Raw genomic sequence first — 27,248 nt, forward strand, 5'->3', positions numbered from 1 at the left:
GATTTTTTATTCAACAAAACATGCGTTTTTATTATCTTGCAAAACATTTTTAAATTGTAATGATTACTATGCCTATGTATGACATATTTGCTTATTAATTCTTCTGAATGGCTTAATTATATTATTTTTGGCCTTTTCTCTTTTTTATTTTATTTCTCTAAATTTCTCGATTGATTACACACCATAAAATTCGCAAATCGTACATCGGATACTGTCGCCCATTTGTTGTTGTTGATGTCTTTATTGTAGCTATGAATGAAATCAATTGACAGCGAGTAAGACTAACCGGGGGCAACATTGAAACTATTTTCCCTTACACTCAGCAGACGAATTGTCACCGTTGTGAATAACATCAGAACCTAGTGACAACCCAAAAGACGTCGTCCCTCTTTGGCGCTTAAGGACCACTGGAATGTTGGAATATCCCCAACAATTTTCACGCAATATCCCCGGTTCCTCAACGACGAGTAGCGTTTCGATAACACACAAAAAACATCAATTATACCATCACAGTCAGATTCATCAGCAACTGCAGCAACGACAACGGACACACTTACTGGTAGGTAGTAATAGTGGTGGTGGCTTGGTTAGTGCCCACGACCACCAACAGTATTCACCGGAACCATCTCCAGTACATCAGCATCGACACATCCCGCATGCAACAGTAATATTCGCGACAAACGGAGCACATCAGCAACGTCCACAGCCCCAACAGCAACAATATCACCAGGGCACCCTGTCGACTGCATCTAGTTGTAGTGCACAGCACAAGAGCGTGACCTTTGGTCAAGTCACCGCAGCGTCCAATATCGCCGGATACGGAGGCGATTACAGCGGCGGCAGCAGCAGCGGTAATTCGAGTTCCGGTCAACAATCCATGGCGGGCAACATGAAACACGGTTGGTATTAACAAAAATTAGTCAGAGTACATGCATGGATACATACACATGCACGCATGCGTAATTAGACATCCAGGGTATTCTGTAAAGTTTCGATATTAAGAGTGTACATTAAGGCTTATCACGAAAAAAAGTTAAGCGTGTGTCAGTTTTATTTGAATACTAATGTCAAGAAAAAATTTGGGTGTCAAATTTTTATAAGGCACCCGCTAAAAACAGCTAAATGACGTCTTTTGCTATAACTTTCTTATTTGATATCCTATTTTTAAAATCTTTACGTCGCCGAAAAGGCACCCCTTCGAACTATATTGACAATTAAACAGTTTAAGCGTTCAAACCCGTTTTGATTTATACCTTTACTAGTTTTGGAAATACTACCCCTTGATTTTTATTTTTATGCTATAAATCTAAAGCTCAAAAAACGATGACGATTAGGCTTTATTCACAAACAAAACAGTTATAATGTTTAGCAAAAATATGCCCAAGACGTTCTGTGTCTGAAACTGCAAGTGAACTGAAGTGAACTTAAACGTGGACAAAACGCTCAGTATTTTGAGTATGAAATAAAATATGAGTTAAATTTATGAAATTTCTCGTCAGCCAATAATAGTAATATACATATGTGGTACTTCTATGTACCGAAATGCTTATGGAATTTGAATAATTTTGTTCAAGTAATGATATTCTTGCAGTATTTTTGCAAACAAAATTGCAAATTTGTAGGCTCAGTATTGTTAAATCTATTCAAGTCTATCGTTTCCACGCAGAAATTGCTATTAAAATTACTACATTCTCGAGGAATGTGAAATTTGCGGATAGATAAAGGCGGATTGATTCCAGAGGAAAATTCGTATATTAACTGCAAGTCTAGCGGCAGCCGACGCATATAGCATGCATACATATGTTTTGCCATACGAGGGATGTCTTCAAAGTTCTGGGAATTTAGGTATGATTTGTATTATTTTGGTAATTTTCGTCAATATTACAATGTATAGTAGTTATTCAACATAATCTCCATTAAACTGAATACATTTATCTTAACGATAAACTACATTTGTTAAGCCGTCCTCAAACAACTTTTTCGGTGTCTCCTCAATCCACTTATTTATGGCACGATTTACGTCAGTTAAACTTTCAAATCGAACACTCCGTAAGGGAACAGATGATAATCACTGCATTATCTTGTTGCGATAACGGGCACAAGTGCCTGTCGCAGTGGCCCGCTGTATAGTTTCTGATGTTTTCACACCTTCTTTCCACAAAAAGAAAATTATTGCTCTTTGGGATTTAGCTGCATCTTCCATGGTTATAAAAACAGTGATATGAAAACGCGTCTATATCAGTCGTACACCTAAATCAGACTAAACAATAATGTACTAGATAGTTGCATAAACATGTCAAGACTCGCCTGACGTCAGTAACATTGCCTAGAAGTTCTGTGTAATTTAATTATAGCACAATTCCCAGAACTTTGGAAATATCCCTCGTACATTTCGACTTCCGTGGAAAGCTTCGTCATCTCCTAAGTCCCTTTTCAATGCCGTTTCTGCGATTCCTGTCTAAATATCCTTTAGAAGTATAGCGGCAAGTAAAGAGCCGGCTCGATTTGATGGGTTAGTTTTATCAAGAGCTGAGCAATAATTTTGAAGATTGTCGTCCGATACTTTCAATGCTTTTGGAAGTGGTGGTGCTTGTACGTTAAGATTGTCTTGGAACTCTTCTTCACTATTTATACTAGGAGTATATCGAAATTAGGGATGTTTCGAATGTCATATTTTTCACATTCTTGAATGCGAATTTTCGGAATGCGAATGTGCGAATGCGAATGTTAGGAATAACATTAAAAAAGCTTAACTTAAACTCAACTTAAGTCATCGTTTTGTGAATTACACTGCATCAGAAATTTTAGTTTGGTTTTTGTTCTCCAGACGCCACTATCCAATTCCTATCTAGAATTGCCAAGTGACCCCGAAAATCTAGTTAATTTCTTTTTCTATGGATAAGTTTTCGAGATATTTTCAATTTGCCGTTATTCAGCTCAAAACAAAAAGTGGTTCCATTTAATCACGTATACCTTACGAACCAATTTAACAATCTTAAAAGGAGATATGTCAAATCAAAGGTAATGGAATAAATCATATATACATCACTTTTCGATAGGACTGATATAGTTTCGGACAAATTAATTAATCATTCCAGTTTTTTTTCCATTTTTTAATGAAAAACAAATCAAACTTTAACAGAAGAAAAATTTAAAAATAACCGGTTCTGTGCCAAATTTTTGCATTTGTGCTAAAGCCTGTTCTGTTACAAACAAAAATCAAGTTACTATTTATGAAAATCGATGAGTAAATAATAAATTATGAGTGGTGAAATGAAAATGCGCAACGATTTTTTGTATGAAATATGAGCAGAAAAGCGTGTTACTCAAGTGTACGTGGCGTATGAGTTACTTTTGTTCCTGCTCATTTTTCTTACAAAAAATCTGTGCACATTTTCACTTGACCACTCATTACTTCTTTATTTATCTATCGCTTTTCTCCATTAGTAATCTGATTTTTTTTTTTTAACAGAACAGGCTTTAGCACAAATGCAAAAATTTTCCACCTGTTATTTTTTAAATTTTCCTTCTGTTAAAATTAGATTTTTTAATTTTTTCATAAAAACAAAAATGGAATGATTAATAAATTTGTCAGAAACTATAAATCCTATTGGAAAGCTATGTATATATGGTTTATGGAGAATTTCATTAGCTTTCATTTGACGTATATCATTTTAAGATTGTTAAATAGGTTTGTAAGATATACGTGATTAAGTGGAACCACTTTTTGTATTAAGATGAATAACGCTAACAAACGATGGAAAAATTTCTATAAATACGTTTATATAAGCAAAATTCTAATGAATTTTTATATATTCTCTCTCAAAGAGAGAAATGTTGGCAAAAGTACGCGAACGCAAAACTAGCAAAAACTTGCAAGTTTTTAGTACAGCTGATCGAAATTTTGTTTACATTTAAAAGCATAAAACAGAAAACATGAAAAGAATATAACATAAAAGTTTTCCTAAAGCATTTTGCTAAGAAAACATGAGTAAATGAGTATTTGCTTTCTTTCGATACATTTGCAGTTCTAATAAGTCATTTCAAACTTAAAAATCATAATAATAAATCTAAATCTAAAATAAATTTCCATATTTTCATAAATTGAAAACAGATGACTTTGATAAGCTCTTTTTCTTGCTGGCAAATGGCTGCTGGTAAAAATCTTTCCAACAGAAACTAGCAGCTTTTCATCAGAATGAAATGTCAATTTGGTCCCTCAATTTCCCCTACTTTGCTGGATTTTTGTGTACGCGAACAGGAAAATTGTAAGACTGCCAACAACTGGAATATTCCTGCGTTCGCACTTCCCAATAATTTTTTTTATTAATTTGCGATTTTTGGGCACATCTGCTATGCCGTTCTGTTCAAATAAATTAAGTATAGCTTAGTAGCTTGTTGCTGAACAGTTTGTAAGGCTATTCGCCTTCGCCAACGCGTAAACGCCCGTAAACATTTCGCTGAACCTTTCCCTCGAAAACTCCAACAGCCGCCTCGTCAGATTTTTTCATTATCCATGCCTCCGCGCCACACAGTGTGGAAATTAGAGATATTAGAATTTGCGACGAAAAAAGTCCCAATTTCCACACTGTGCGCCATAAACCAGCACATGCATGATCAGTGACTTATATAATGTGATTTTTGTACGACAAGAGAGGACTTTACTCCTCAATTGCCTACTCAGTCCAAAGTAGCACTTGTTGGCAAGAGTGATTCTCCGTTGGATTGCAAGGCTGTCATTATTATTGGTGTAATTCTGGTTCCCAAAAAAGCGAAGTCGTCTACTTTTTCAAACTTGTAACTGTCAACAGTGACGTGGGTACCAAGACGCGTATGCTCTGACTGTTTGTGTGATGACAGAAGATACTTCGTTTTGTCCTCGTTCACCACCAGACCCATTCGCTTTGTTTCTCTATCCAATCCCGCGTAGGCAGAACAGACGTAGAACTCGTTTTTACCGATAATGTCGATGTCGTCGGCATACGCCAGCGATTGTACGCTCTTGCAAAGTATTGTGCCTGAGCGGTTCAGTTCTGCGGCTCTTATTATCTTCCCCAACATCAGATTAAAGAAATTACACGAAAGGGAGTCACCTTGTCTGAAACCTCGTTTGGTATCAAACGGCTCAGAGAGGTCCTTCCCAATTCTGACGGAGCTGATGGTATTGCTCAACGTCATTTTACGCAGTTGTATTAGTTTCGTGGGGATACCAAGTTCTGACATCGCGGCATAAAGACAGCTTCCTTTGGTGCTTTGAAATCGACAAATATATTATGTGTGAATACCTGATCTATGGTGGATTTGCCAGGTCTAAAGCTACACTAATAAGGCCCAATCAGTTCATTGTCGGTGGGCTTCAGTCTTTCACTCAATACGCTCGATAAGACCTTGAAACCTATGATTAGAATGCGGATCCTGCGGTAGTTGTCGCGAATGGTAGGGTCGCCTTCTTGTGGATTGGGCAGAGCACACTTAAATTCCAGTCGTCGGACCATATTCTGCATAGGAGTTGATGCATGCACTTTATCAACTCTTCGTCAACGTACATGAATAGCTCGGCTGGCAGGCCGTCAGCTTCAGCAGCTTTGTTGTTTTTCAGCCGCATAAAAACTCGTATTCGTATCTCGTCATAGTCAGGCGGTGGGACATCGACTCCATCGTCATCGACTGGGTGCTTGAGTTCGTCTTCTCCTCTACTTTCAGTGCTGCTGCCATTCAATAAGGTGGAAAAGTGTTCCCTCCATAGTTTAAGTACGTTGTGGTTGCCATGGTTGTAATAACAGGAGTTCGGACTGGTCTTCTCTGATAACATTTTCTGGAGTTTTTCCTGTCGGCCAGCTTTTTCAGCTCTTCACACTCACGGATTTCGGCGGCTCTGTTTTTATTGCGGCAAATACGTCTCGCTTTCCTCTTCAGTTCCCTATAACGGTCCCACATGGCTCGCTTTGCGCCCGATCGCAGCGTGACATCTGATTTCTCCGCAGCTTCTTGACACTACTCATCGTACCAGTTGTTCTTTCGGGCTCACTGAAATCCGACCTTTTCTTCGGCTGCGGTAGTTAATGAGCGGGAAATGTGGTTTCATTGCTCGCATATGTCGTTTTGTTGAAGAGTGCTCTCAGAAGCCAAGTGTGAGAGTCGTGTGGCGAATAAATTGGCCGTCTGTTTTGATTGCAGCTTTTCGACGTTAAGCTTTCCTTGCGTTGTTGGACGCACAGTTTTTGCTGCACAGAGGACGATGAGTATCTGGCTGCAATAAGATAGTGGTCCGAGTAGATGTTTGGCCCTCGGAGTGTACGTACGTCTAAAACACTGGAAACATGCCTTCCGTCTATTACAACATGGTCGATTTGGTTTCTCGTTTTTCGATCTGGATCTGGATCTTTTTATGCTTCAACCAAGTAACACATATTACCATGCTTCGAGCCCGGCGAAGTCGATGAGCCTCAGTCCATTATCGTCCGTTATCGGACGTTTCGTCGTGGCGCCACAGATCCTTTTTCCCACCTTGGCATTGAAATCGCCAAGCACGTTTTTTTATATCGTGTGGGAGCAGTGCTTATACGTACGCTCTAACCGCTCATAGAAGAGACCCTTGGACGCCTCGTCCTTCTCTTCCGTCAGGGCATGGGCACAGATGAGCGAGATGTTGAAGAATCTAGCCTTGAAGCGGAATGTGTCCACCGCGGTGAACGCCAGTACCGAATTTGCGCTCCTTTACGGGGCAACTGTAGTAAACGACGCTAGGCTACACGCTTACCTTGCCTTGCCCCGTCCATCGCATTTCTTGAATGGCGGTGATGTCTTCCCGAGGACATCAACCAGCCGGGTAGAGGCACCCTCCACATTAAGAGTCCGGATATTTCAGGTGCATACCCTGAAATCATAGTCCGGTATACGTTTGCCGCGATCGCCATCAAAAAAGGGGATCGCATCCGAGGCTTTTTGTTCTTTTTCATTTGGCGGGTTTTAACGTGGCGGGACCCAAACCCAGCGCACATATATATTTCATTGGTTTGAAATTGTGAATAAAACGACTAGCCTGTTAATATAATGTTATAAGCTTAAGGTTATATTTTATCTTTTTCCTATCTTTATCCCTACCTATACCCTTTTCGTTATAATTATTTTTATCTTAATATGTTTTCCTTTTATCTTTATTTTTATACTTACCATTATTCGGGTATTTATCTTTTTTATCTTTCATATCGTTAGTATAGTATGGAAAGGGTGTAACTCACATCGTGGGTTAAATACAAAAATCCGTAACTAAAAATCCAAAATTTACTCTTTGATTGATTATGATCAGGACCGAAGAAAATACGCAAGCAAAAATCCATTTTAAGCGCTTAGATAAGCACTAAAACATTGATAAATATGCTTGCAAATATGCTCGCGAAAATACAAAAGTTTGTGTGCAGTTTAATGTTTTTATTCAGTTTATTTCAAGGATTGAAAAATTACAATGGACAATCAAGAGTTGCGAAGTTTTTAAGAAATTTGCTATGCTTTCTACCATGGTTTGCTAAAGTTTGTTTGTGAAGAGTGAAAGTTACCCTTGTTTTCAACAGAAATATGTGCCCGTTCCATTATTTCGGAAGGAAAAAGTGAGACATCAGGCTGTAAAATATCAGATGTCAAAACTCCTTGGACACTACTATTCACACACACGAAATAATATTAATTTGTTTCTTGACCGTTTTCTTAAAAGGTCCGTACTTAGCTTAATAAATTGAAATAAGCATGAACGTTAAAATTAAGCTTGGAAACCTTGAATAAGCCAAATAAGCAATTCCAAGCAAAAGCCTAAACTTTGCGGCCATGATTATGATGCATTTAATCGAATATAAGTCCCCATCTCGTTTTATGAAATAAACATTTTGAGTTAGGTGTGGCTTTGTTGCATTTCAGCGAGGATGTGAGTTACGCCTTTTCATACTATACTAAAAAAGCAAAGTGTTTGAATTTACCTTGGTCTTCATGTTTGTTTTTATCTCTCTTATCTTTGCTTTTATCCTTTTCTTCATCTACCTACTCACCTAGATGAGGTGAGGTGGGATGACGTGATAAATAAGAAATTACACTTAGATCTTTTTTATGCGGTACATGCGTTTCTCAGAAAGCCGCATAAAAAAAAATCCGCATGAAAAAGTTCTTTACTTGCATACAAAAACAGGTGATGCGTTTCAGCATTTTCAAAAACCGCATAAATTCAGATACTCCATGTAAAAAATTCTAAAAAACCGCTTAAAAAATGGTTTGAAAAAGCGCATAAATTCAAATACGCATAAAAAGAGACCTAAGTATATGTGATGTCATGTCATGTGCTGTCATTTCATGTGATGTTATGTCATATCATGTGATGTCATGTCATGTGATGTCATATCATGTCATACGATGTCATATCATGTGATGTGATGTCATGTGATGTCATGTGATGCCATGCCATATCATGTGAGGTCATGTCATATGATATCATATTATGTAATGTCATATCATGTGATGTCATGTCATGTGATGCCATGTCATATCATGTGATTTAATGTGATGTGATGTCATATAATGTGGTCCCATGCCATGTGCCGACCGATTACACTGGATCACACATTTTAGTTTGGTTTTTGTTCTCCAGAAGCCACTATCCAATTTCTATAATTGTTCGGTGATTCCGAAAATCGAGGTAATTTTTTTATGGATACGTGTTCGAGATATTTGGAATTTACCGTTATTCAGCTTAAAACAAAAAATGGTTCTACTTGATCACGTACATATATCTTGCAAACCAATTTAACAATCTTAAAAGGAGATACGTCAAATCAAAGCTAATAAAATTCTCCATGTTTACACCACTTTCCAATAGGACTTATAGTTTCTGACAAATTTATTAATCATTCCATTTTTTTTTAAATGAAAAAATGAAATTTTAACAGAACAAGAACTTAAAAAATAACAGGTTCTTTGCTAAAGCCTATTCTGTTACAAAAAAAAATCAAGTTACTAGTGAACGAAAGCGAGATATAAATAAAGAAGTAATGAATGGTCAAATGAAAATACACAAAGATTTTTTGTATGCAATATGAGCAGAAAAGCGTGTTACTTAGGTGTACGTGGCGTATGAGTAACTTTCCTTTCTGCTAATTTTTCATACAAATTATCTTGGCGTATTTTCATTTGAGCACTCATTATTTCTTATTAATCTATCGATTTTCTTCATTAGTAATTCATTTTGTTTTTTTTTTTTTGTAACAGGACAGGCTTTAGCAGAAATGCAAAAATTTGGCACAGAGCCTGTTATTTTTTAAATGTTTCTTCTTTTTTTCACTAAAAAATAAAAAAAGCTGGAATGATTAATTAATTTTTCAGAACCTATAATCACTATCGGAAAGAGGTGTATATACGGTTTATGGAGAATTTTATTAGCTTTCATTTGCTTCACTTTATATTAAGATTTTTAAATTGGTTCGTAAGATATACGTGATTAAAAGGAACCATTTTTTTGCTTTAAGCTGAATAACGGTAAATCGAAAATTTCTCGAAAACGTATCCATAGAAAAAAATTAACTCGATTTTCGGAATCACTTGGCAATTCTAGATAGGAATTGGATAGTGGCATCCATAGAACATTTTTGCTGTAAACCAGTGTTATTATATCGATAACAATGTCGCTAAATATACCGATGAAAATATCGATAAATGTATTGATTATTATAGTGATAACAATATCGGTTGCTATATAGATTATTATTTCGATAAAAATATCGATAGCAATATCAGTACTATAAAGATAACAATATCGATCTTCATTCTCATCTTTTTCTTCACATTTATCTTTATTTTGACATATTCCCCTTAACCTTTGTCTTAAAGTGTTTAGATTTATGATGTATTTTGGAACGAATTTCCGTCATCTCTTGTCAAATATGGTTTGGAGGCAAACCGGTTTCGGCGTTGCGCCATCTTCAGTGTCATTTTTCGTTCTGGATAATTTTTGTTGGTTGCTCGTATTTATAAATACTCCTTATTAACTACCTCTTTATTTTGTTAGGTACGTCTTAGTTTTGCAGTGCTGAATAGGTAGATGAATTGTTCTGGCTTGTGTATGCTGGTCTTTGTTTTTGTAGTTAGTGTATTCCCTTCCATGTCTATCCTTAATATTTTGTCATTTTTCTTCTCGTACAACAGTTTTAGAGGTTCAAACAGTCCGTCCGATAACGTATTTATTTGCTCATTTGTCCTTTGAAGGGCTTCTGTTTATATATTTCCATATTTTGTAATATATTCAATCTTTGTCCTTTATGTTGTACTCGGGGAAGTTCTGTTGTTTGTCCAATCTTCATTGGTGCGCATTTATTTTTGATCATGTGATTTGCGAAGTTCGATTCTATTGTAGCCTCTGGTTTACGTTTTTTCTTATTATAATCCCTTATGTGTTCTCGATACCTTGTTCTTATATTTCGTCCTGTTTGTCCTATGTAGCTGTATCGGCATTCGCAGGTTAACTTGTAAACGCCCTGTTTATCTAGGGGGACTTCCTCGCTTATTTTCTTTTTCAATATTCCTCCCACAGTGTTCCTTGTTTTAAATGATGTCTGAATGTCGTACTTATGAAAGAATTAAGCAAGTTTATACGATGTCTTTCCCGTGTAAGTTAGAACTGCCCAAGTTTTTTTTATTGTTTTCCTCTTTGCTTGTCTTTTTCGATTTTGTGTCCTTTCTTAACTTTTCAACCAGGCCTCTTATATCCGTTATATTGCGCAATGGCATATATTGTATCCAGTTCATTCTTGTAGTCTTCTTCTGTTAGAGGGGTCCTTTCAAGCCTCGTTATTAGTTGTCTAAGTGCTGAATTTTTGTGTTGCTGTGGATAGTGTGAGCTGTTGTTATTGTTTCTGTGGCTGTTGGTTTTCTGTACATCTCAAACTCTATCTTGCTTGTGGTATTGTTTATTTCCATTGTTCAATTGTTAAATCCAGATAGTTAGTCTTCCTTTCCTCTTCCGTTTCTTTAGTGAATTTTATATTCTGGCGTTGTTTGTTGAGATAGTCGAGTATCTGCTTCTCTTTGTTTCCCTCTATTAGACATATTACATCATCGACATATCTCGCGTAGAATTTTACTCCTAGGTTGGTCGATAGGTTTCCCATATATTTCTCCTCTAGTGTTTGCATGAATACTTCCATGAGTATTGCTGACGTCGGATTGCCCATTCCTATCCTTCGTCTGTTTATATATCTTATTATTGAACTGGAAGTAGTTCTGTTTTAATGTAACCTTCAATGCGTTTACTATTTCCGTAGCAGCTTCTCTTTTCATTTTTTCAATCAGTATTTCTTGTACGGTTTTTATGGTTTCTATTGTTGGTATCGATGGGTAAAGGCCCTTGATGTCGAATGATACGAATTGTTTTTGTTGATCTTCAACGATTTCATCTTCTCGATTAGTTCTGCTGTATTCGTAATGGTGTATTTATTTCGTAAATTCAGGTTATCCTTCAGCAGCGTCTTAAGGGGCTTGGAGAGTCTGTACAGGGAGCAGACTTTAGTTAATGATAGGTCTCATCGGAGTGCCTGGTTTGTGTATCTTTGGCAAGGCAATCAATGGAGGGACACTCAGGTTCATAAGTATTAGTCTATATGCTAGATTATCCTTTATTATGGTTGTGCTTTTCTTTATGGTATTCTTTATTGCTGCCTGGTATTCTTTGGGATCATTTCCCAATTTATTGCACCCTATTTCAGTTATTAGTTTTTCAGTTTTCTCTTGTAATCTTTTTTATCAATTATTACGGTGGTATTGCCTTTGTCCTGCTTTTGTGGTTATAACATTGCTTGCCTTAAACTTTTCTTTGAGCCCTTTTATGGTTTGGTTTTCATCCTTCTGCTTCCTAGTCTTCTTGGTCTTTATGTCTTTTTCAATTATGTGCCGACATATGTGTTCCTTTTTGGCTTGCAAGTTTTTTAATTCCCATTGTAGGTAGTTGTTCTCAGCTTTCATGACAATTTTCTGACTCGCTGCTGTTTTTGATTTCGGTTTCATTTGGGCGTATTTTGGTATCATATTCATAGCAATACATTGTTTATTAAACCAAATATTGGCGTTTGTGTTGTTGATCTTCAGTGAACGTCGTTGGTATACAATCAATAGTAAGTTGGTTTTGGAATAATATGCCTGACTGGCATAAATATTTCCTTTTTGGTTGTTGTTGTTTCCGACAGGGTGGGTGTATGATGCATTGTGGAACGAATTTCCGCCATCCCTTGTCAAATTGGGTTTGGAGACAAACCGGTTTCGGCGTTGTGCCATCTTCAGTATCATTTTTCGTTCTGGATAATTTTTGTTGGTTTCTCATATTTATACTCCTTATTAACTACCTCTTTCTTTTTTTAGGTACGTCTTAGTTTTTCAGTGCTGAATAGGTAGATGAATTGTTCTGGCTTGTGTTTGCTGGTCTTTGTTTTTGTAGTTAGTGTATAACCTTCCATGTCTATCCTCAATATTTTGTCATTTTCTTCTCGTACAATAGTTTTAGAGGTTCAAACAGTACGTCCGATACAGTATTTATTTGCTCATTTATTATTTGTCCTTTGAAGGTCTTCTGCTTATATATTTCCATATTTTCTAATATATTCAATCTTTGTCCTTTATGTTGTACACGGAGAAGTTCTGTTGTTTGTCCAATCTTCTTTGGTGCGCATTTATTTGTTTAGATTTACCTTGATCTTAATTTATGCCGTTATCTTTACGTATCTTTGCTTTTTTTAAAATTTTACCTTTGCCTTTATCCTTTTCTTCATCTTAGTATGTACTAACCTTTACGTTTGTTCTTGTATTGGTCTTAATCTAAATCTGATTCTAAAACAGCTTATTAGCACGTTTTTGTTAAATTAATACCATGTGCATGCATTTAACAAGCACTTGTTTCTGTTGAAACCATTTCCGTCCCAACAGTTTCAGTGTGCATCATTTCCGTTCAATTTGCCCATTTACTCCCAACCGTCGCTAAACTTCAAAAACATTTTTTTTACTGCTGCGATCTCTTCTTCAGTAGAAACTTCATACTTTCAAGAATATTAATTTTTGATTATAGGTTTTTGATTTAAGCTAAGCAAGACAGGAACTCGGTCAACTATTTAAAATTGTTTCCCAACTGAGTTACAACCGTTCAAGTGTATCAACCTTTTTCGATGGTCGAGCTATTAGCATACAAAATATGCTAAATGCAGATCATGAAATGTTAAATACAACAAAAAAAAAGATTATAACTTTTTTGTTTGGGAATGAAGCCTAATCCTTTTTAGCAAGTTCGTAATCGTTTTTTGAGAGCTTAAGATTTAGAGTGTAAAAATAAAAATCTGTTGATAGTATTTCCCAAAATTAGTGAAGATATAAATTAAAATAAGCGAGACCTTTTCGCCGTCATAAAGATTTATAAAATCGGATGTAAAATAAGAAAGTTATAGCAAAAAACGTAATTTAGCTATCTTTAGCGGGTGTCTAAATTTTCTTTCCACATAAGTGTTTAAATAAAATTGAAACACGCTGAACTCGTTTTCTTTCATACACTCAGAAAAAAGTCAGCCAAATATGTTCCTCTCAACATATGATTTGGTAACTAAGTATAAACAAATAATGTAACTATAACCAAATCATGTGTTGACGTAACTAAACTCTTTTCTGTATGTCGTGATACGACTTAGTACATGTACATGTACCTATAAATCTCAACCGGGCGTACTAGTCTATATTGCAAACAGAAGAGTGCAAACATTTTTAAATTACCTGGTGCATGTGTATGTACGTAAGTCAACTGTTAATTGAATCCGACTAGTTTTTAATATTTTTCATTGGTTTTTGCAGGCAAATCACAAGAAGATGTTTGCTACGTTGTGGCCAAATACGATTACGCGGCGCAAGGAGCGCAAGAATTAGATTTGCGAAAAAACGAACGATACTTACTGCTTGACGACTCGAAACATTGGTGGCGTGTGCAAAATAATCGCAATCAATCAGGTTATGTACCTAGCAATTATGTGAAGAAAGAGAAACCGTCGTTGTTCGATAGGTGAGTTATGACCTTCTGAGGCAGGGAATGTACTTAGCTGAGACTACGCTTTGTAATCTTGATTCGACTACCTTCTTTCGTTGCTTTTTATGGATGCTAAACATCTAACCTTTAGTTTTTTCCACTTGTTTTTATTTTTATATAGTATTTGCACTACTTTAAACAGTTTTATTTTGAATATATAATTTGCTCGCGAATTCTTTTGCAATAACCATAGAACCACACGGAATGTATTAAAATTGTAAAATATGCTATATTTGTGGAAGGGATATACCATGTGCCATGCATAAACAGACAGCAATATTTACATATGTTGACAAAGTGCTAAAACCTGTTTTTTTAGTGTTGAATTTGTCAAACTATGTGAGGATCTCGATACCAAAACGCAATAATCCCACATGAACAGTTTCTAGATAATTGAGAAAATGCAAAATAGATGCATATTTCTCAATAGAAACTATATATTATATTTGAATGGTTGTGTACCTACTAATAGCTTTGCTTTTTGCTTTGAATTTTCGGAATTACACCTTTCTGGTCTGAACAAAAGGTTTTATTGCATTTCGGTTGGAATGATTAACTTGAACACATCGACAACGCTTTGAAAAAATTATCTGCTCATTTTACAAAAAACTCTTTCCAATTCCAGTATCTGACTTCGGTATATCCCAGTGGATAATTTCAGGAGTTAAAAGCCCTTCCGAAAGACCTTCCTGAGAGTCAAGATGCCTTCCACTCTAGATTCCTTCCTCCTTTCTTTTTTGTATGGAGTGGCATAAATTGAAGGGCTTCTTCTTTCGCTACCCATGGAAGGCCTTCCAGAAGGGCTTTTATAGAACGTACTTCAGAAGTCCTTTTGTAGCAGTTCTTTTAAAGTTGCTTCTTTAATTTATAAAATACATTTTTGAAGAATTTGCCTAAGGTTTATATCAAATATGTGTTATTTCAACTTAAAATGTTTATTGAAATTCATATGTAATGCTAAATAATAAATTTACGCATTCGCGTAAATTTTAAATGGATAAGTCTTTCTAGTCTGTTACTTCTCAGCTTGAAAAGGTTGGCCACATCCCTTAGTTGTGGTAATATCATAGTACTATGAATATATGAAGGCATGCAAGGAAACACTCTTTTCAGCCCTTCTTGGGTAGGCTTCCTAGAATGGCTTCAGTTAAGAAGGCCTACCTAAATTATCTCCTAGGATGGATTGAACAAGAAAATATTGCGATTTGGTCTGAAATAAAGTCGTTTATAAAGTTAGTTGTAGCTGTTTTGACAGATAGTCCATTGGAAATTATGTCAAGAAGCTGCAACTAATTTTAGTGTCGAGTTTATTTGGACTATGAATACTCCCCATAGATTTCAAAAAGCAGAGTTAAAGCGATTCCTTTTCTGAATGAAAATATTGCTTTAATATATGGCAACATTATGTAAATGTGACCCTGCGCCCTATAAAATGGTTGCATTATTTATTAAAGAGAAGATCGAAAAAAATGTCAACTTAAAAATTCATGATTCCTAATTTGGAACTACATTTTATTAATTTTAATAAACTTATACAATTCACTGTCATTATACATAAACTAATGAATAAAGAATAATTACAAATGAATGAAAATCGGCTCGGCTCAATAAGGGTAGAACATATTCCACTTTTTTCGGGTCAGAGGGCAATATATTGAGAAAAGAACAAACAACGCAGAAAAAATGCTGACTAAAGAAAAATTTTACTGCACTGGCACATTATTTCGAGGAAATAAAATGTCATTCGATTGTACAAAATTCTCGAAAAAGAAGAAAAGTGGAGTTATTGCGTTTTGTTATGGAACTCGGCTCATTCCATCTCAAATCACCCAGGCCGGCGGAAAGTGAATTTAAGTTTGCGATAAAACTCACAGGGATTGTTCCTTGAACAATTTAAGGAGACACGTATTTTTTCTTTTTGCTCAGAAATGCGAATTTTTCGAATAATGAATTTTTTTCTTTTTGAGTACGAACGCTTCTTTTTTCCTCTCTTAATAGCAACTTTTGATGAAATCGCTTAAAACTGCCGCAAAAAAGCAAGGATTTTAACGATTTTTTTTTTAATTGCAGATATTGATCTACTGAATCGATCTAGTGAACTAAAAATCAGTAATTGTTTATTAATAATTAATTATTGTTTATAAACAAAAATTTGTTTTTCAAATTGATTTTTTTCAAATTGCCACATCTTTTTTTTCTCTCTAACTTTTTTGTCTATTAGGGAATAGTATACATTATTTTCAGTACGAGTAGCAATATGCTAAAATTCGTCGTTTTCGAGTTATGATTTTTTTTCTGAAAATGCACTTATATGATGCTAGCAGATTTTCGTGCCAGTTGAGGACGCAAAAATTGTTGCCCATTATGATAAAGTTTCCTTGCGCAATACTCAGAGCTACCATTGTGATTTTTTCCAATTTTTTTTTGAGATGGCATATTTACAAAAACTATTTTTTTTTTATCAAAAAATTTGTATGTGGAAAATTTTTCAAGAGAAAAATTAAAATCAATTTTTTTTTCGTACGGAATTTTGATGTGTGTATGTGTGATTTTATCGATAAAAACGTTTTAATTGCGTATGCATGTTCACTTTGAGCAAATTGTGAGCACTGGTTGGGGAAATCTTCGGTAGATTGGGCAAATCGCTAATTGGGCCCCAATTGGGCCAAAATTAGAGCCCAATTGGAAAAAACTTTTGGCTCTGATCGGGCAACCTCAAAAAATTTCCAGCAAGGAAACTTTATCATAATGGGCAACAATTTTTGCGTCCTCAACTGGCACGAAAATCTGCTAGCATCATATAAGTGCATTTTCAGAAAAAAAATCATAACTCGAAACCACGAATTTTAGCATATTGCTACTCGTACTGACAATAGTTTATACTATTCCCTAATAGACAAAAAAGTTTGAGAGAAAAAAAAGATGTGGCAATTTGAAAAAAATCAATTTGAAAAAAAAAAAAAATTTTTGTTTATAAACAATAATTAATTATTAATAAACAATTACTGACTTTTAGTTCACTAGATCGATTCAGTAGATCAATATCTGCAATTAAAAAAAAAAATCGTTAAAATCCTTGCTTTTTTGCGGCAGTTATAAGCGATTTCATCAAAAGTTGCTATTAAGAGAGGAAAAAAGAAGCGTTCGTACTCAAAAGGAAAAAAAAACTCATTATTCGAAAAATTCGCATTTCTGAGCAAAAAGAAAAAATACGTGTCTCCTTAAATTGTTCAAGGAACAATCCCTGTGAGTTTTATCGCAAACTTAAATTCACTTTCCGCCGGCCTGGGTGATTTGAGGTGGAATGAGCCATATACATACATATGTATGTATGTACTACTTAGTTCGAATCAGAATGTTTGGCACTCGAATTGTTTGCTTTGAACTTCTCATCCTTGTAGTTTTGTTCCATTACTGGTACAAATTGATGTTGAGGTGGAATCAAAGCAGCTGAAGAAATATTAGTTAGTGCGCGAACTCACATCTAAATTCATAAAGGGTTACAGTTTTCTCAAGTGCGCAACGAGTTAATGTATGAAAGGCATATCCTGTAAATTTCATTGCCAAATTCCATTTTGTAAAGATTTTAAAACAGTAAAAATTTATTTTAGTAAGTACCCGATTCGAGTGATTTTTTAACTAATTGCCCAGTCAAGTTTGTCATTCAAGGTTGCAATAATTTGCATAAAGCTGAAAATTAGTACGAATGTGTTAAATATGTTAAATATGAAAAGTCCGCATCGTTACCATATCTGAAAAAAATATTTATTCAAGGTTGCAGGTCACATATATGGAGTGTTTGCATTTTTTATCCAAGCTGACTTTTTGGTGCAAATTTGTTCTGCACCCCACAACGCATCACCTGGTAAAATAGTGTAGCTTCAATCCCTATAGTTGCGCCAACAATTTTTTATTGTATGTTACAACTAATTTTTTTGCTGTGAAATTATCGTATTTGACATACAAAAGTATTCTGAACTAGTAAAAAAATCACAAAATTTTGAAATGTAGAAAAAACCCACGCCTGTAAAATTTGGTTTCTAGCACATATGATAATTTTATGCAATTATCTATAAAAATTGTTCTGTCACGTTTCAATAAATTGTATTCTCCATAATATGCACAATTTTCACTCTACTTGTGAGGTACTGTACTTGGCGCGTTTTTAACGTGGTTTCCCCTGTAGGCCTACTCCATGCCTAACTGTTGCCCTATTTAACTAAATAATATTATGAAATAAAAATAGTACCATTGGAATGGATGAAAGATGGAAGAAGATTAAGAGTAATTAGAGAAAACTATTCATCTAATTGAATATGCAATTTCGAAAAGGGCCCATATCTGAGTATTTAAAATTTTCATGAAATAAAAAAACTAACTATTTTTTAAAGTATATTTGAAAGAAATCTTGAATTTTGAGGCCAATTAGCAATCGAAAGCTACAAAAATATTTGATGTTAATGAATATAAACTCATTCAAGAACGACGGCTTTTAATAAACTTTTATGATAGCAAAAGAAAAAAAAATAAACAAATAACTAAATAACATTACAAAACAAATAATCATATACGAATCTATTCACCTATTTGTGTATATACATAAATATGCATTAAAAAAATAGTTTATCGCTTATACATAGCATTGCAATGTAAAATAAATAGTTTATTCGAAATAACATTTCCTAGTTGTACTCATAGTAGTAAAAATATGTAGCTTCTGCTGACTATAGATGTGTTTTCAATACAATTTGTTAATAAACAGTAACCGTAAATTTTAAAATAATGATTAAAGCTTGATACCATTTTTAATGAAAATTTTTGCAACAACAACAATTTACTCCTTGGTAGAAGTTATAGCTGCTATTTGGGAGATCACCACATCTCCTCATCAGACTTTTTCAACTGGGATTCGATCCAACGACAGCAGCCGCCTAAGCCAGTAGTCTACCCACTGAGCTCAGATCGCCACGTAAACTGTTGTTGCTTTTTCCACTTTTTTCATGTTTTAAGACAACTACAATCAAGCGCAGCTCTTCCGCTGCTATTTACACTTGATCATGTGGTTGTTGGTTTTGTTAATAATTATGTTTTTTTAGGGATGTGCCGGATAGAGATTTTGCCGGATAACCGGATCCCGGATATCCTGTAAAAAATAAGAGCCGGATGCGGATATCCGATGGGATATCCGGTAGACTGCTGCCGGATAAATTTCACAATATTATTATACTAGGTTTTTTTGTTTAGCTAGATATCTGCTGCAAAATTTCTCTGAAATCCAAGTTATGATATAGCCCTGTATTAAAAAGATAACTTCTCCGTTTGTAACCCGGATTTATCGATTATTTTTGGTAAATAGAGAAATGTCAAAGACAAAAGATAAACATCAATGAACGCCGCTGAGAAAAAACGTGCCATTGATTTTTTATTTTTATTTTTTAAATGTTATGAAAATCAAACTAATATGCATGGTTACATATCCTTTTGCTTCCCGAATCGCCCCGTAAGATCGAGGCCACGCAATGAGCGGCAAAGCGGCGAGCGGCTTAAAATTATTATACTACTAAATACTATTGAAGTGGCCACGCACGGAGCGGCATTTCTGAGCGGCTTAGCGGCATTTCTGTATGGCGCCGCTCAGGTTTCATTGTTGCAATATTTTATGAAATACATTTCAAAACTCGTTTTCTTTTCTGACATCAATATCAAAACTGGGTAGATGGTGAACTAAACAATTCGAAAATATGAATCGGTTAGCATGGGAAAGCTGCTGAATCATATGAAAAAGGTCGAATTCTAATGAAAGCTTCTATTGAAAAGCGAGACCAGGATATTTGACAATGGTATGTCGATATCCAAACAATGGAGAAATGGAGACAAGAAGATCCTTTAATATGGTGGAATCATGGACGGCAGTTGCGGTGTAGCGGTTAGCAGTGCGCGCCAACATTCCGCAGTGTCTGGGTTCAAGCCCAGTTCAACCCAACCGGGTTGCAGGCAATGGCAAACCTCCGACTGTATTTCTGCCGTGAAAGTAGGGTGGCCAGATATTATAGTGACATAATCAGTACAGTTGGGATCAAAAATCAGTACAAAGTCATAAAAATCAGCTAATTTTTAAGCGTATTTTTATTACTAACAATATAACAACCAAATAACAGCGCATTAATTTAACAAAAAATAACTAATGGACTTTTAAATATATATAGTATTATCAATATAAAAATTCATTACTTTAAAACAAATCAAAGATATTACGTATGTATGTACAGCTGTGCTCAGGAAAATAGTAGTAAAATGTATTGACAGGTCTTGAAAATTTTTTATTTCCTTACTTAATTTAAATCTTTTTATAAAAATATAGTTAATTCTATAACAAAAGACATGTGAATTGAAGATACAAACTTTCTAGAAAATTTATAAAAATTGAGAAAATTAAAAAAAAAATTTGTAGCCCATTCAGTTTTAGTAGAAGACGAGCTCGAATCAGAATCTGTTTGCATATACAAATATATTTAGTTGGTGTGCTTATTAAATAGAACATTCTCATTAAAATGTTGCCTAAAAGGTATATTACCGAATTATCGCTAAACGAATTTTCGAGTACGAATGAAATTTAATAGTGTTAAATGTGTATGTGCAAGTAAAATTACAGGTGGTCGAACATCAAACTTCAAAGTAAAGCTACATATATCATATCTAAGAGTCGTTAGTTTGCACCTTTTCCAAATTTTTAAAACTTACATTGTACCGTAGCAGTAGTCATCTTAAGTTTGAAATACTGACAGCCGATTTCTTAGTGGATGTTTAATTATAATCAACAGATTATCTCTTATTGTCATCTTCTCAGTGTACTTAATATATGATTAACTCACCACCACCTTTCATAAGATTTATTAATGGCGAAACCAGCTTTTCCTGTAAATCCTTTAAAACCTGCAAATAGTGATTTCAAATCGGGTTGGGTTGAATCCAAACAGTTTGTTATTTTGCGAAATCCTAGGAAACGAAACCATTGCAAGCTGGCACCTTTTTAATAATGGTTTAAATTTAATTAATGCTTTCAATCTGCTCACACGTATGAGTTGTCAAAAACCATTGTTTTGAACACGTAAACCTCAAGTAAATGTCAATTACACCAATTTACAAAAGTATTTATTAAATGTAAAAATCAGTACAAAATCAGTACAAACTCAAAAAATCAGTAGATTTTGCGTACTGATTTCGGGCTCTTAAAAATCAGTACAATAGAAAAAAATCAGCACATGTACTGATTAAATCAGCGCATCTGGCCACCCTACGTGAAAGCAGCTTCTCATAAAAATACAATCGCCGTTCAGAGTCGACGTAAAACTGTAGGTCCCTTCTTTTGTGTGACAACATCAATGCGCACGCCACGAATAGGAGGACAAATGTGTAAGCACCAACTTTTTTTTAAGAGATTGAGTCTTAGGTAAAAAAAGTCATAACACCGTTTTTCGAAGCTGGCCTCCGAAATCGAGATATGGGCCTTCGAAGCTCGAAATAGGACCTTTGTTAAAAAATTATTTTTATTAATATATGTAAACAACTAAAAAACTAAAAATTTAGACGTAGTCCGCCTTATGCTCGTATTTGAATGGTATATAACTTTTTTTGTGCAAACTTATATTACAGATGCTATGAGGGGTCAAAGATCGGATCTTCGAAAAATTAAAAACCTCATAATTCGAAAAATTTTGAACTGATTTTTAATTTGGTATCATTGCAAAGGTGATTAAACCCCCCTTCTTTTGGTATGCATATTTGTATACTTCGTATGTAAAAATTTGAGAAAAAACATTAAAAACTAAAAAAATACATTTTTTTATAAAAATAGTTTTTTAAACAAAAAGATTATTATATTTGTTTTGTTTTTGCGATCAGTTTAGTATTGTTGAGATTGTGAAATTTGTTAGGCTTTTCTGATCTAACCGTTGTGTAAATAAAAAGACTAAGTTTTTCGTGAGACTGCGAACACCTTTACTCACCTGATTTTGTATATTCCTGCTTAATAAGTAAACAAACAAATAACAAGCAAACAAGCATGTCAATAACACGCAAAAACTCAGCAAGAAAACCGGCTACCCCCCTAAAACTCCTCTTACACCGGCATCAGCTGAATTTGAGAGGATGGCGAAGAAACTGGAGGTGCAGAGGGACTCAATTATCGAGCAGTTGACAGCGGTTATGATGAGATAAGAAGAGAGTAATGGAGAAGATCAGTGAGCTGGCCGACGATACGGCAAATTTAAAGCTATCTATTGCAGCTATTGAAAAACGTGTGGGTGCAGTTGAGAGCACATGCACTGAAGTTCTCAATCTTCGCAATGAACTGGCTGCTGTTCAGACTCAGCTCAGCTCTCGAAAGCAGCGCAGTCTCCACTGACTTATTAGTCAACGGGATTCCTCAGGCAGCCGGTGAGTGTTTGCCTGAACTTTTTGCAAAGATTTGCGGTGCAACTCAGCATAAACCCCCGCCTGTGCGAGATGCTTTTCGACTAAAAAGCGTAAAAAGTAATGGGCAAAAACGCAGAGACAACTGTCCCATTGTTGTAAAGTTGTTCTCTTCACACGATCGAAATCAGCTCATGAAATCTATTGCGGTCTTCTGCAGATCTAAAAAGAGATCCCTTGCGCTCTCTGATGTTGATTTTCCGGGCTATGGGTCAATATTTGTACATGAGAGTCTGCCGAAAAAATTGCGAGATGTGATGTCGTACGCTTCAGAGCTCAGGCGGAAGAAACAACTGGCGTCAGTGTTCTCTATACGAGGGAAAATTTTTGTGAGACTAAAACCAAATGAAGAGCCCATACTGGCGAGCAGCAGAGCCGAGATTAACACTCTTTTCAACAGTACGCGGAAGTAAAAATGTATGTGTATTGAATGTTCACCGAAAATGTGTACTTTCTATTTTACTTAGTTTTTACTAGCCTAGAAGTTAAGTTATATTTATGTTTTTCTCTCTCACTGTACCAAATTCTATTTGTTTAATATTTCCTTATTTTTTGTTTCTATATGTAAACCTTGATTCTTCTCATTTAATTCTGTTTTCATATTTACTCACGTTTATAGCAATCGTTAACATTTGTGCGTTAAAGTTCTTCCTTGTGTTATATGCCTTTTGTGGTTGCTTTTGTCCATCTCAGTGTTATGGACTTAAACCCCTATAGGAAATCCGCCTCCTGCATTGACGAAAGCCACAAGATCTTAATTGATATTTTGTGTAAGCAATATAATGGCCTTAAAGTGGTGCACTTCAATGCAAGAAGCCTTAACGGTGACAAACTGGATTATATTAGGGATATTTTTGGGAAATCCGACGTTGATGTGGTTTGCGTCTCGGAAACGTGGTTTAATCCTGACATCTCCGACTTTTACTACTGCATTCCAAACTTTAATCTTATCAGAGCCGACAGAACACAAAGGAAAGGAGGAGGTGTTGCAATCTACTGCAGCTCTACCCTAAAATTTTGCGTTTTAGCAGAATCAAACAACTGTGATACGGAATTTATTATTGCCGAAATTTCTTACCGTGTGACTAAAATATTGGTGTCCTGTGTGTATAACCCCCATAGATGTTACTTGTTAGATTCGTTTTTTTCTGAGCTATCTGTGTTTTTAATAGAGTATGAACGTTTTGTTGTATGTGGTGATTTCAATGTTAATCTGTTGTTAAACGACTCATATGCCAATAAGCTACTTGACCACGTGGCCGCAGCAGGCCTTGCTGTAGTCAACAAACTAGTACCAACAAGATACGCACAAAATTCGAATCCAAGTTTGTTAGACCTTGTAATCGCGTCTAGTCTTGACCATGTCATTAAATTTGATCAAATAAGTTTTATATCTGATCATGATCTAATATTTTGTGCGTTTGATGTGTCGTTTAATTGTCCTGCTAATCCTGTTAGTTTAATGTATCGTGATTTGAAGTCTGTAAATGTTAATAATCTGTCAAATGTTAACTGGGACGAATGTTGGTTTGTTGAGACGGTAGATACGAAACTTGACTTTTTAAATAATACCTTGACTAAATTATTTGATGCCCATGTCCCTCTACGTACTGTTCGGGATATGAAAGGTATTGTCCGTGGTACAGTAGCAAAGTCAGAACAGCTATATTAACTCGTAACAGGTTATACTCAAAATGGAAACGAACCAAGACTGACTTTGCTTGGTCACAATACAAAAGTGTTCGGAACAATGCTACTACTGTTGTAAGACATGCTAAGCGGTTATATTGTAGCTCCAAGTTGAACCCTTCACTGCCTTCCAAAGATCTATGGCGCAATTTAAAACATCTTAATGTGCATGGAAAACTTAAGACTGAGTGTAATATCGATCCAAACGCGCTTAATGCCTATTTTAGTAGTGCTAGTAAAAGCTGTGATAGTCCTGTAGTTAATAATTTAAATAGCCATATTACACTAAAGCAAACGTTTCAATTCAACGGAGTGACTGAATTTGAAGTTATGAAATCCATTATGATCATCAAATCTAATGCTGTTGGCGAGGATCGGATATCCCTGCAGTTTGTCAAACTTGTGCTGCCATTTATTCTAGGAACTCTCACTCATATCGTTAATCTTTGCTTTACAACTTCGTGTTTTCCAACGGAATGAAAAAAAGCGGTTATTATTCCTGTCGCCAAAAAGAATATTGCCACAAAACCCAGTGATTATAGGCCAATAAGCATTTTGTCAGTATTTTCGAAAGTGTGCGAGTCTATGATGGCAGCGCAAATTTCCTACTTTGTCCAAGGAAACAACCTTTTATCCCCGTTGCAATCAGGATTTAAACCCATGCATAGCTGTTCTACGGCTATGCTAAAAATACTTGACGACATAAGAATACAGTTTGACAACGGTGACTTAACTCTTATTTGCCTCCTTGATTTTTCTAAGGCATTTGACTTAGTAAATCACGACCTACTTTGTGCAAAGCTCAAATATTACTTTGGTTTTTCTGAAAGCTCTGTTAAACTTATGACTAGCTACCTTGTGGGAAGAACCCATAAAGTGAAGTGTAAAGATATCTCCTCCAAATTTTGTGTTGTTGATTCCGGCGTTCCGCAAGGATCCGTGCTTGGTCCCCTTTTGTTTAGTCTTTGTGTTAATGATGTATTCTATGTGTGTCAGTATGTCCATATCAATGCTTATGCTGACGACATTCAATTGTATTTGTCTAGCCATGTTGGTCTTGTTGAGGATATGTGTTGTAAAATAAATAGTGACTTGTCTGCAATTTCGCAATGGGCGCGTGATAATTTTCTTTGCTTAAATGCTGCAAAGTCATATGTGTCACCTGTTAGTAATATTGAAGTATATGTAGAAGATATTCCAAAACTTTTTGTTGGTAATAGTGTCCTTGAATTTACTAACACGAAATTTAGGCTTCGTCGTTAATTCTAAGTTGAGCTGTTCTGACCATATAAATAAAGCTGTGAGTAATGTGTATTCTGTTTTACGTAGATTGAGAATGTCAGCGTCATTTACGCCTTTGGAGACTCGAAGAAAGCTAGCTATTCAACACATTGTACCACACATAACGTACTCTGAGCTTGTATATAGCAAGCTTGATTCCATTTCGCATCACAAAATCGATGTTGCGTTTAATAATGTTACGCGTTATGTTTTTGGCCTCAAAAAATATGACCATATCTGCTTCTGGAGAAACAAAATTCTTGGATGCAGCATCTTTGAATATCTCGCAGCAAGAATCTGTGTATATATGTACAAACTTATTGAATTCAAAACACCGAAATACCTTAACGAAAAGTTAAAATTAACAAAGTCTTGCAAACACACAAATCTTATAATCCCTAAATATTCCTATTTGTCTTCCTCGAGGCTGTGTTTCGTCAATGCGGTGAGGCTTTGGAATTCTGTTCCTGATAGTGTTAGGTCTGCGATGGATAGGGGCAACTACCGGAGGAAAATACATGAATACTATAGTTCTATGAGATAAATGTGATTGCAACTCAGCTTTTCTCTCCTCTCTCCTTATTTCTTTCTTTCTCTTTTATACTTAATTGTTAAGTTTCTTTATAGGAGTGATAATTACTATTATTTGATGTTAAGTTTTAATATTAAATTGTTAATGTTAAGTTTTAATATTAAGTTGCATTTAAATTAAATTGAAGAATATTTTTTTGTACTTAAATTTAAATTTATTGTTATCTCTTATTTGTTTTATGTTAGGGTTAAGATTCTAATATTGTAAATTAATGCGCGCTGATGTATTATAAAAGACTGAATAGTCTTAAATATACAACCAAATTTCTTAGTTAAATAAATAAATAGTTTATTTAGCTTTTTCCCGACGTTTCGCTAAGATTTTTAGCATCTTCAGGGGATCTGTTTGTTTATTTACCTGCGCAGCAATAAATATAAAACATTAACAAAACAACAAAAAACTAATAAACGCATGAACACACAAAAAATAAATAGTAAAGTTTAACACAACAGAGTTGTTAACTTACATTACATTTAAACTTAAACTTTGAAACATAAAACTAAAAATCGTTACCAACGTATGTGGTAGCTTTGTCTGAACTGAATATTACTAATATTTATAAACATAATAAATAAACTGCAGCGATGTCATCAGTATCCTCATTCTTGTTCACTACATTGTCCCTTTTCTGCATTATTCTCAAGCTTTCTAATGTAGATCTTGTTTTTGCTCTTTTCTCTATATCAATTATTCTAGCGTTCGCCAAATCAGCTGTATGGTCACTGGTGTTCATATGCTGCGCTAGTGCTGTGCTGTTTCTTTGTTTTTTATGTCAGCTTCGTGTTCGCCAAGACGAGTACCCAGGGCTCGCTTGGTTGTTCCGATGTACACTTTGTCGCAATTTTCGGCTTCTTTACCATTGCACTTTATTTCATAAACCACATTGGCGCGTATTCATAGTCCAGCAACTAAGTCGAAACTAATAAAGTTGCAACTTAAATTTAAGTACCAACTTTAAATTTACCTCTATTTATAGTCGCATTTCAGACTTCTACTAAGTAGTTTCGACTTAGTTTACGATATAGCAAAACGAGTGTGAGAATGTATCCATTTTTCTTTACGATATTTTGGAAAAATTACATTTTTATTAAATAATATCAAGTTTGATCATCCGTTTATGTAATTTTT

At 35.1% G+C, this 27,248-nt stretch overlaps 1 protein-coding gene across 1 annotated transcript in view; it reads left to right on the forward strand.

Moving 5' to 3' along the window:
* Positions 1 to 204: 204 nt before the first annotated feature.
* Positions 205 to 27,248, forward strand: part of LOC118749638 (cytoplasmic protein NCK1) — a 155,388-nt gene continuing 128,344 nt past the window's right edge. The window contains exons 1-2 of the mRNA XM_036484438.1: positions 205 to 899; positions 13,858 to 14,062. Coding sequence (XP_036340331.1) covers positions 413 to 899; positions 13,858 to 14,062 — 692 coding nt within the window. The 5' untranslated portion in view covers positions 205 to 412. The remainder of the gene's footprint in view (positions 900 to 13,857; positions 14,063 to 27,248) is intronic.

This window comes from Rhagoletis pomonella, unplaced genomic scaffold (genome assembly GCF_013731165.1).
Source record: "Rhagoletis pomonella isolate Grant_MI unplaced genomic scaffold, Rhpom_1.0 Rhpom_scaffold_00025, whole genome shotgun sequence".
In the NCBI taxonomy this organism is placed as follows: domain Eukaryota; kingdom Metazoa; phylum Arthropoda; class Insecta; order Diptera; family Tephritidae; genus Rhagoletis; species Rhagoletis pomonella.